This window comes from Apaloderma vittatum, unplaced genomic scaffold, assembly GCF_000703405.1.
Source record: "Apaloderma vittatum isolate BGI_N311 unplaced genomic scaffold, ASM70340v1 scaffold36450, whole genome shotgun sequence".
NCBI lineage: Eukaryota > Metazoa > Chordata > Aves > Trogoniformes > Trogonidae > Apaloderma > Apaloderma vittatum.
The window spans coordinates 9387-20371 of record NW_009694625.1 but is presented as its reverse complement, the minus strand read 5'-3'; the positions used below and the strand labels follow the sequence as shown (position 1 = coordinate 20371).

The window sequence follows — 10985 nt, the reverse complement described above, 5'->3', positions numbered from 1 at the left end:
TGGGCGCTGGGCAGGCGGGCGGGATGCTGCACAGCTGCCCATTCTGCCTGCCTGCCCACCGGCAGTCGTTCCTTGGTGGCGTCGGCTCCAAAAAAGAGCCAGGGCTGCTCCCAGCCCCTGAACGGCTGAGGTAGGGGGAGACATTTGCCCGTTGTGCGCCTTCTGCCTTTGCACCTTCAGCGTGATGTTTGATCTTCCAGTAGCAAAACTGGTCACTGAAGGTAAAACGAAAGAGGTTCACAGGCTGGTGTTCAGCGTCCCAGAGTTGCTTTTCTGAACCACGTTGCCATCTCAAGAGCATAGGCCCGTGCAATGTGGACCTAAGTTCAGAAGCAATCCACGGAGAGAAAGGCTGCAGGAGGTTTGGCAACAGTATGCGAGATTGCTCTGTGAGTATGTGTGTTGCATCTGTCCTGACTCTGCATTGCAACCAGGAGTTGTTCTGTGCAAGTAAAAAGCTGTACCTGTGCACCGGTGCACAAAGACCTCAGCAGCAGATTTTCTGTGCTGATGCCAAAGGAAGGTAGTAGCAAAAAAGCCCAAATAAAGAACCAGTAGTTATTTCAGCAGTGGGGGTAAACTGTGAAATCTACAGCTTTCTCCTGGAAAAAAAAAAAAAGCAGGCTTTTCAACCTCAAGCAAATACACGCTTTAGTGCAATTTCAGACTGAGTAAGTGAGAGGAAGGTGGAAAGGCAGAGAAGCAATTGTGGTTTCTGGGCGCATTTGGTCTAGAATCTTTTAGCTGCTCTCAGTTTGCAATTTAGCATAGATGAGTTATTTGTTTGCAAATTAAATCTGTAGGAGGTACAAAGCTGGCTCTGTGCATAGACCCTAGGCCCTGATGCATTGAGAAACAAAAAGAGAAGCATCCAAGCTGGCTCTTGTTAGGGGAAGCACAGCAAAATCATCGTAGAGGCTTCTTCATCTGTCCCCTGACTAACGAGTCTGTATGGTACTGAATTTACATTCTTCTGTTGGCACTAACAAGTTCTCTGCACTACAAGTTCATCTGAGTTCTATTCTCTCTTTTTGCCTAGATTTTCTAATAATAAAGCAATTATATGTTGGTTTAAAATAAGCTTCTACTGGTCAACTCCGTTATATTTGGCAATGAAGTTTCTGTTCGGAACTAGTACTTTTTTACATGTATGTTATATACTTCATAATCCAGCATTTAAAAATTGCAGTATGTAGAAATGATGTTGAATTAACTACACATGCCAAATGTATTTAGAACCGAGCTTAGGAAAGTGATAAATAGTTTAAAAGAAAGAGATCTTTCAGTGGACATCTCTTAAAGCCATTCCCCTGTTTTCAGCATAGCAGTGCAAACTCATTTACATAAGTAATTTAAAACCAGTACTGTAGGCTATGTCGCTTAGTAACTTTTCAAAGATGGCTTATATACTGTTTAAGAGCCTCCCTTGGGATGCAAGAGAGAAAAATTGAAAACAGGCTGTATGTGAAGAGCTTTATTGAAAAGGAGGCAAAGATATCAGAAAAACGGCAGTGAGTGTTTCAGGTGATCCCAATGCCATAATGCTTTCGCAAGGGTATGTATGGGTGGAAAGGCAGGCCAAGAGTCTTTCCTGTCTTTTAAGCCTTGCTTTAAACCGCTTTTAAGACATGTTTATAGTAGCATAGCATTACAAAGGAGCCCGAACGTCATGTCAGGCCTATTTTCAGAAGATACATGGTAGAGACAATTTTGAAATTAAAGACAGTAACTAAGCAAGGTAGGGAGAATACAAAGGAAGAATTTCAGAACTTGATGGAGAGGATGAGGAGAGATGAAATGGAATTTTTGGCAATAGCTTTCAGGCAGAGCAAAAGACAAGTGAGATGATTGCCCAAAATAGCAGAGAATAGCCTAGGCAGTAAAATGTCTTGAGAAACAACTAATTGCAGCAACTGCTGCTGGAACAGCCTCCTAGGGCATGAAGCCTATCTAAAACTGGTCTGGAACCTGCTAGATTTATGAATAGGTTTTTATAAAGACGTACTGGTGGTAACAAAGTTTGAATATAGAATGTAGGAGATGGTGCAGGGCAACACAGCTCAACTCTAACTTTATTGACTGATCCTGCCTGGACAAGGGCAGAACACGAGGTGGCCTGGCCCATCAAGAAAGAAGGACTTTTGGGGTGCTGCCAAAAGATTGACTTCCTCGGTATGTCATAGCTCAAGACACTGCACCGTGTAGGTTGACCAGGCCCTGCTGTGACAGACTGTAACTTGGAGAATCACTTGCCCAGTTGTGTGGATCAAGCTGGCACTGCAGACTCACTTGAACAGGAGTAAGAACTGAGGAATGCAGGTCTGTACAAGCTCAAGGATGACCATACAAGATAACAGCAAACATGATAACCAAAAAGAGAACAACTCTGAGTATTCATTTGTGAGTGGAACATGAACTGAGCCCAAGCATATCACGCGCACTGCATTCATGCTTGATTGGCTTGAAAGGGCTGAGCACGGGGTGTAAGAAAGGAATAAAGACAGAAGCCACGCACTCTCTGTTGACTCGGACTTACTGCCAGCTGGCAGGCACACCGACAGCCTAGCCATCGTTGGGAACACCCCTGATGCCAACTGCCAGGGAAGATGTGATTTAACCCAGTGTGGCTCAAATGTGGTGAGGACATTCCTGGGGAAACTAATCCCGGAGGGATAGCTCAGGACATGGCTGAGAGCAATAATTTGTGCACCCATGTTATTTGAAATAAAGCTTTAAAACATTGATCAATTGTAAATATCTATATAGCTGCAGTAATGAAGAACTAAGTAAACCTGTTGCCTTTTTTTACTTGACATACGTTTCTTCTGAGTGATTGCTTGCTTAGTCTCAGGATCCAAAAGAAACCCCAAATGCTCCTCTTCTGGTGTGTCACACACTGAGTTGGAAAAGGATATGATTTAAGAGATTAGGCACAGTTTATAATACTTCCGCTTGTTTTATTATAAAATATAATGGTGCCTGCTAAGGAGGAAGCGATGTTCAGTTTATGTGAATTGTACATTTTTTTGTTGCAGTAAGTGGTGCTACTCTTGAAGTCCACAGCAGGGCACAAACCTTCATTGGTTACTCTACGCTGTTAGTTTTTGTGACATATAAGTGACTGGCCATTAGGGATGTCAGACACTGCCCACCACCCAGCCCATTCTTTGCTCTCAGTTTCTGTGAGCTGTCCGAGTATCATGCTTTACATTGCTCCCCGGCAATATATAGCAAAACAAGTCCTGTGCTGTCCTTTTAGTTTAGAAAGGTTAATTCTTTTTTCCTTAGCCTTTACCACATCGCTGCAGACTACAGTAGATTGACATGGCCCACATGGAAAGAGCATTAGACATCTTTTCTGTTCCTTTTCAAACAAAAACAGTGGTGTTACACTCATCCCCAGCTTTAAAACCTAGCAACATTTAAAGGGAAATTATGTGAGCTGTTATATAGCAGACATGCAAATGAGACCCAACCACCCGCCCCAGCACAGGAATTGGGAAAGGGTATCTGAGCTGCTCTGGTCCTTGTTCACCAACAGACGTTAACCCTTTAATAAAACTGCAGGCCATAGGACTTGTGTTTAGGCAAGTTCTCATTTTTAAAAATTATTTTCTAATAAGGTGATTTCTTCCCCTGTGCTTCTGCACCTTATTTTCTATTATTTGGTAATTTCATTTATGTGATACATGCTGTCCTTTTTCAATCACAGATGTAGATTTTTAAAAAGAGACTAAACACTTTTTTGTATAGACATCTCTTCTATGACTGATTCAGTTTATCCCTGTGTTTACTGTTCATAGCTCATCAGCCTGCTTTCAGTTCATAGGAAGTTATTAAAATCAATTAAGATGTTAATTACCTTTACAAATGCAAAATTATTTTAAAATACCCAGACAGATGTTGCCAGCTGCTTTCATTTTGTTATTTCCTTGCCTTTTCTTTAAAAGCAATTAAGATTTCTGGACAGATGTATATTTTGACGTTCAGGCTTTATTTCTTTTACATTCTTTTAGCCAGTGAGTGTACCCTAATGCATGCATGCTACCACCACCAGAAAGGATAGGCAATTCCTGTGGGATTTTTTGTTTGTTTTTTTCTTAAAACACATCAGCATTTTACTAGGTTTGAAAATTGTATTGTTCTGTAATCTTCTGCTGTAAAGTTCTGTATGAAAATAACAATAACAATAACTGCAAATGGCAATTGTCTAACTGATTTTGCTGCATTTTCACTAAAATTTTAAAGTTTTTATCAGTTTTCAATCTGTTTTCTATTAACTCTAAATTCTGTAATTATAAATACATATATGTTTTTGTGAAAATACAGTAACTTAATTTGGTAATTGCTTTCTTGACCTAATTTTAGAGTTGTCTTAATTTACAACCTACTATTCTTCTTCTTTAGCTCTATTTCCCTTTGATGTACTTAGCTTTCTTTGACTTTTGTTCTGTAACATTAGAAAGGCTCTTTTCTTTTTTTTTCCTCCTAACTTTGTCCCATGCAAGGTTTCTCCAGCTGCGTCAGGGGAAGTTGAGCTTGGGCTGGTTAGCTCAGTGGTTTGAGCGCGGTGCTGACAACAAGGACCAACACCGAAGTCGCGGGTTCGATTCCCGCTCAGTCGCCTGGTCTAGTCGAGAGGTGACGTCCCTGCCCAAAACAGGGAGGTTGGACTAGATGATCTCTAAGGTCCCTTCCAGCCTATGCCATTCTATGATTCTATGATTAGGAAAATGTTCGTTGCTGAGAGGGTGGTCAGTCACTGACACAAGCTCCTCAGGGAAGTGGTGACAGCACCAAGCCTGTCACAGTTCAAGGAGCATCTGAACAACACTCTTACTCATATGATTTAGTTTTAGGTAGTCCTGTGAGTAGCGTATTGGAATTGATTATCCTTATGGATCCCTTCCAACTTGATATATTCTATGATTTCCCCTAGGTGTCTTCTTTTACCATAGTTTTGAGCAAGTCTTTAAGAAGGGTTGTTGTCCAAGTTTAAGTGTCATATTCTCTTTTGCATGCAATCCATTGCATCTGAATTTGTTATCACTTCATCTAACCACCGATCTTGCACATTGCTTTAAGTTTCATGGTGTACTGCTTTAGCCCACCCTACTGGTCACTTCATGGTACTTAGATTTTCACAAGTTTTGAAATGGGTGGAGAAGCTTGCAAAACACACCAAAGATGTTCAGTCCTGAGAGTCATTGTCTCCATCTTCAGGTTAACACGAATCTGAGGCCATTCTCAACTGGACCAGCCTCAGAGTTACGCTGGATAATGTGTGTATGTGAGCCAACGCTGGCTAAGACTGAGTTCCTGATCCTCCAGCAGGGCAGAGACTGAGCATGTTAGTGCTCTAACCTCAGCCCAGGCTCTCACTTTTATGATTAAACCAGCTCCAGAGCCCAGAGCACCAGTTGTAGACACTACCTTTCTTTATCTGAATATGTCGTAGAACTTTGAAGTACACTTGTAGTTTTTATGTATGTTAATTTGATATTGATTCTAAGATATGAGTCTTAGAATCACAGAGTCATAGAATGGCTTGGGTTGGAAGTGACTTTCAATGTGCACCTAGTCTGACCCTCCTGCTCTACTGGGCCATCTTTCACTACTCAAAGCAAGTTACTCAAAGCCCTGTCCAACCTGACTTTGAACCCTTACACTGATGGGGCATCCACAGTTTCTCTGGGTAACCCATTCCAGTGTTACACCACTCGCATCATAAAAAATGTCTTCCTTATATTCAGTCTGTCCTCTTTCAGTTTAAAACCTTGTTGATGATGAACAGACAAAACAGATTTAAGTAGTTTTATCTCTTTAGCAAATGGTGAATGTCAGCATTCCTCTCCTTGATCAATTTTTTGATAATCATGTTAAGGAGCAGGAGCCCACTTATTCATTCTTGATGCTTGATTACTATGCAGACGGCTAGACTGTAAATCCGAAAGCTTGCTTAGGGTGCCTGTGTTCTTAACAAGTGATCCACCCTGTGCCTTTTGAGCTGTTCCTCTTGGATATTGGGCACAGTCCCATACCTTTTACTCATGGAGATCCTCACAGATTTTTTCAGGGACCTTAAAGACTCACTCTAAAGTGACTGACAACATGACACACAAAGTCTGTCTCCTTATTCACCCTTAAAGCCCCCCAGGTCATTTGTATCCTAGAGACATTCTTCCCAAGTGGACCAAGGGGTATTCCTTCCTTGTACCTCGTCCCTTTTGCCTGAGTGTGATGACTTCTGGACAGCGGATGATGGAATCGTAAATCTTCATTTAATGAAGTCCAGATACTTTCCCATCGTGTTTTTGTCCCTTTTCCAGGGAAAGAAGAAAGACTAAGGGAGAATTAGTCAACTGGCAAGATTTATAAATGTATGCTTCTGTACCTACTCTCAATATTCTTATCTGTGTGAGGAGTGGGAACTGCCTGGAGATGAGAGGTGGAAGGGGCAGGAGGGAAGACAAGGAGTTGAGAGTCTTTGACTTGTTTCATACACTGTCACGGAGAATTTGCTCTTCCGTGTTAGGAAGGGAGGCAGCTAGGAGCCAAGATCTTCCCCTTACCTCTGTGCGTGCCCAGATCTAGTAGTTGTTTCCTCCTAACTGACATGACAGACATACAGCTGAGTCTTCTGCAGCTCCCTGCAATTTTTGTTAGACATGGATGTTCTTTGTCCCTGCTGTGTCTTCTCGCTTCTCTCTCTAGGGAGAGGAATTCACCTGTAGTTGTGTCTCCTCTGAGTCTAATGAGCACACTTCCTTTCTTCTCTCCACCCTGAAATGCTTAATACAGTGGAAATGGGGAGATTGTGATTACATAGAATTGAGAATTCTGTTATATGGTGATACCTGCATTTAGTTAAGAGAGAGTTAAAATCTTTCCTGAGACAGCCACACCTTGTTCTGGATAAATGCCAGAGAGCACCTATCCATTCATGGGTCCGTAGTCTAGGATGTTAGCTTTCAAATCCTGTGATAACAAGCAGAGTAGGGGCTAAGAAGTAAGGGTTGATTTTTACTGAATTTACTTCAAAGTACTCCTATAGTGTAGTCCTTGAGTAGAATATGAGTTGCTGAAACTATCCACCTGATTTTTCTTTCCCCTAGACCCTGTTGGTCCTGTCAGTATAGATGCATTACTATCAAATCCACAGAAGCTACCAGAAAAAAAACTTTAGTGTTTTCCCAAGCTTTGCTAGTACTTTGTTGCATGATTCCTGGTAAAACAACCTAAACCACTTAGACCTTATATTTGCCTTTAAGTATAGGGCTTATTCAAACCCAGGGAAGCAAAGCTGGAATTCAGACTAAACCAGCAAACAAGCATTGAATTACTGGGCACTGATGTTTTTATCCTGTGTTAATCAGCAGCTTTGCTTTATAAATCATATGTAAACCAGCAGTGAAGTCTCACAAGAGTTTGAGTGAAAAACAGGAGCTTCCAGGCATGTCCAGAGGATCAGCAATGGGAATGGTACTGTCATTTTGACCAGTTTGCTGTTTCTGAGCACCCTGGGGCTTATGCCAAATCCAAATCAAGGACACTGCTTCTGCAGGATTTCTCCATTTTCCTGTGTTTATATGCCAAGGATTTGCTTTCAGGGTAGCCAAATATGAAATGCATGTGCAGACTAGAGAAGGCTGCTCCAGTGTTTGTGCGGGCTGCTGCCAGGGAGAGCGCCAGGCCCTCCTGAGAGCAGATCCTTCCTTGCCGTAGACGTTGTGCTCCAAGTCAGCCTTGTGAATCCAGAATGACAGGAACTGGGTGTGACCATACTCTCTACGTCAAAACCTTCCTGTTTGCACAGTCACAACTGCCCAGCTCAGCAGAAGATGATTTTGGTGAAGAGCTAAGCCAAACTTTTAAACTGATGGAGCCTAAATAGAGCACGTGTCACCCATAAACCTCAAAGGGCTTGACAATCGAGGTCAGTACCACTCTCCTTACTTTGTATTTGGGAAAACAGGTGAAACAAAGCTACAGAAAAGGGAAATTATTTCCTTGAGATCGGGGAAGTAGGGCATCAATCTCCTGTGCACAGACCTGCTTTCCTAGGCACTGTGTGACTTAAACTGACAGTTGTTTCAGGGGAGCTCGTTGCCTCAACCATTTCTGCTGACTCACCTCCCCCGCACAGCACCTCCTAACACTAAGTAGGGGATTAGAGTGCCTAAACGGAGGTAGAAATGTATGACTTTGACATACCATCTTGCAGCAACTGTGTGTACCTCTGTGCACACAATATCCAATTAGCAACTAAAATATGAACTACCTGCTCGAATTATGCCGTGTGTTGTGTTGATAAGGTCTTTTCATTTTCTGGCTTTTTCCATGTAAACCACCTCTGCCAGGCGAGCTCCTAGTAAGCTTTCTGGAGCCTCTGGCACTCTCACTTTCCAAATAAATTGTTAATGGGAAAGTGAACACCTTTATTTCCCTCTTCTCTTCTGTAGCAGAATTTGCTGAAACAGTCACTGTCTTTTCCTTCATCATCTTGATATACTTGTCATTTCTGTTTAAATGGTTAATAGTGTTATAATGAAGTGAAAAAACCAAACAAACAAAAAATCCCAAATCCCTGAAAAAGTTATGTCCACAAAGCCGCTTCTGCTAAATGATTCCTGTTAGTTTGGAGTTCCTGCTAGACAACAAAGCAATGACTCCACAGGTTTGTTACAGCTGTTCTTTATTGCTGAGCCACAGTGTAATGAATGTTGGTTTTCTCTCCACCAAACAGGAGTGATCTGAAGATGAAACCCTCTGCCACCTATGAGCTTTTAGTGGATGGAGTTGGACCGTGGGACTTCACTGGCGGTTTTGTTCCTTGTGAGCTGCTGCTTGTTGGAGAGGATGCTTACCCAGTGCTTCTGAGCTCTAAAAAGCAGGTTCTGATCGCTGTCTCGCAGTATGGGAAGGGCCGGATGGTGGTCGTTTCCCATGAAGGAATCTTAAAGAACTCCAAGTTTTCCCAGTTCCTCAGAAATGCTGTGGAGTGGCTCAAGCCTTCCCCAGAGGCCCTAGTTGGGGTCCATCCTCGTTTGGATTTCCTCTCCCAGCTGCTGCTCAGAGCAGGCACCGAAGTACAGGCTGGGGCAGAGCTTAACCCCTCCCTGGGGGTGTACTGTATGGACGCCTATGACAGCATGAAGGCCAAAGAGCTGGTTGACTTTGTAAAGGGAGGTGGAGGGCTGCTCATTGGAGGCCAAGCCTGGCACTGGGCTAATAGACATGGCAAGGAGAAGGTGCTGTTTGAATTCCCTGGGAACCAGGTAACCAGCGTGGCTGGTGTGTACTTCACAGGAAACACTGTGGAGAAAGGCATCTTCAAAGTCTCCAAGAAAATTCCTAAGATCCCGTTAATTGTCCCGTGAGTATTTGAGTGGCTCTCTTAAACAACCGATCAAGTTATGCAGGTGGGGTGTTTATAGAAGGATTTTGAGGTGAGAAATGAGGATGATGGTGAGTGTTGATTCTTTAATAGCCAGGTTGGGATGCAGCTGTTCCATTTCAATTTAAGGGGGATGTTCCTGCTGTTTGCATTCAGAAAGAATGGAGATTGCTTCCAGGGCAGCTAGGCCGGACCCAGGGAATTAATTCAAGGGGAAGGAGATGAGGGGAGCCGTCCTTTAGAACAGTCCGCCCAACCTAGTGTGCTTGAGTGTGACACACAGCAACATGAGGATGAGAGGAGGAATTCCTCTCCTTCTCCCCACACATACATGTTCAGGACAACTTTCCCACAGGTGAAAGCCAGGTTGGAGATGAAACACCAGGCTAGCCCTCTGGGCCAGGCTCTGGGTGGCAGCTGCTAAACCTGTTTAGCTTGTTGCTTGCGGAAGTTCGCCTTCTACCAGTGAAACCCTGGGGCTGGCACAGAACTGAGGAGGAGAGCGGGGTGCCACCTCCTTCCTCAGCTTCTCTCACAGGCTGTCGGCAAGAAATCTCTGTGATCCCAGTTTTTTGGGGATTCCAGCCTGTGCCTTTGGGTCCTGGAGTGGCAGATGTAAAACTCAGGGATGTTGGAACTCATATTGCACAGCTGACCAGCCAGCAGAGTCCTGGGCATTGCTCTGCTGTCTTCCTCCAACTCCCAATTCCCACATAATTTGCAGTTTAAGCTTGAAGTTTAAAAAATATGAAAGGTCTTCTGATTTTGGAGTTTCTGCAATGTATTTAGATTTTCAAGCTGCTCTTCAAAGTCAGAGGTCTAGAAACTTCCTTTTGACCTGTGCTGAGATTCTTACAGATTTGCTTGGCTGCAAAAACTGAGGCTTTAAAAGGAGAAAAATGAGGTATTGATGGATTATTGATGGATTATTTTTTTTAAAAAATCAAAGAACTGACAACATGGTGTCCTAGGATCAGGGAGGAAGAAGAGGCAGGGATGGAGAAGGTGGCCTTTTGTGCAAAGGATTCTGGCATGGAGGCTAACCTGGACCTCTCTTCGTTCTGCAGGTACCAGGCCAACCTCAGCCTTGATGCTGAGTTTCTCCTGCGTGGTGTGTCGGAGCTGGATTTGGTGACAGGGGGCATACCCTCCATCTTGCTGGTGCATGGTGTACTCTCCTTCCCACTCTGCCTGGACAGCTCACACCGCTGCCTCTTAGCTGCGGCACACTATGGCCAGGGCCGTGTTGTGGTGGCAACCCACGAGAGCCAGCTGTTCTCCCCAAAGCTGGCCAGATTCCTGGTCAATGCCATCCACTGGCTGGATGCTGGGAGAAAGGGGCTGGTGGGCGTTGATACCAGCCTGAAGAAGCTGCATAGCCTCCTCTCTCAGGAAGAGGTGAAGTCGCAGGTGTCACAGCTGACAGGGAACATCAGCGTATACTGCTGCTCTTCTTACAGCAACAAAGAGGCGGAGAGGATTCACTCTTTCGTGGCAGAAGGGGGTGGCCTACTCATCGGAGGCCAGGCCTGGTACTGGGCTTCCCAAAACCATGGCAAAGCAGCTGTGGCAGAATATCCTGGCAACA

The 10985-nt window shown here is 43.8% G+C and overlaps 1 protein-coding gene across 1 annotated transcript in view; it reads left to right on the top strand.

Moving 5' to 3' along the window:
- Nucleotides 1-8759: 8759 nt before the first annotated feature.
- The window catches only part of FAM115C (family with sequence similarity 115, member C), a gene marked incomplete at its 3' end in the record, with an annotated part of 9330 nt that continues 7104 nt past the window's right edge, over nt 8760-10985 (top strand). Inside the window, exons 1-2 of the mRNA XM_009868126.1 lie at nt 8760-9376; nt 10465-10985. The exon at nt 10465-10985 is cut by the window's right edge and continues 489 nt beyond it. Of these exons, the coding sequence (XP_009866428.1) occupies nt 8760-9376; nt 10465-10985 (1138 nt within the window). The remainder of the gene's footprint in view (nt 9377-10464) is intronic.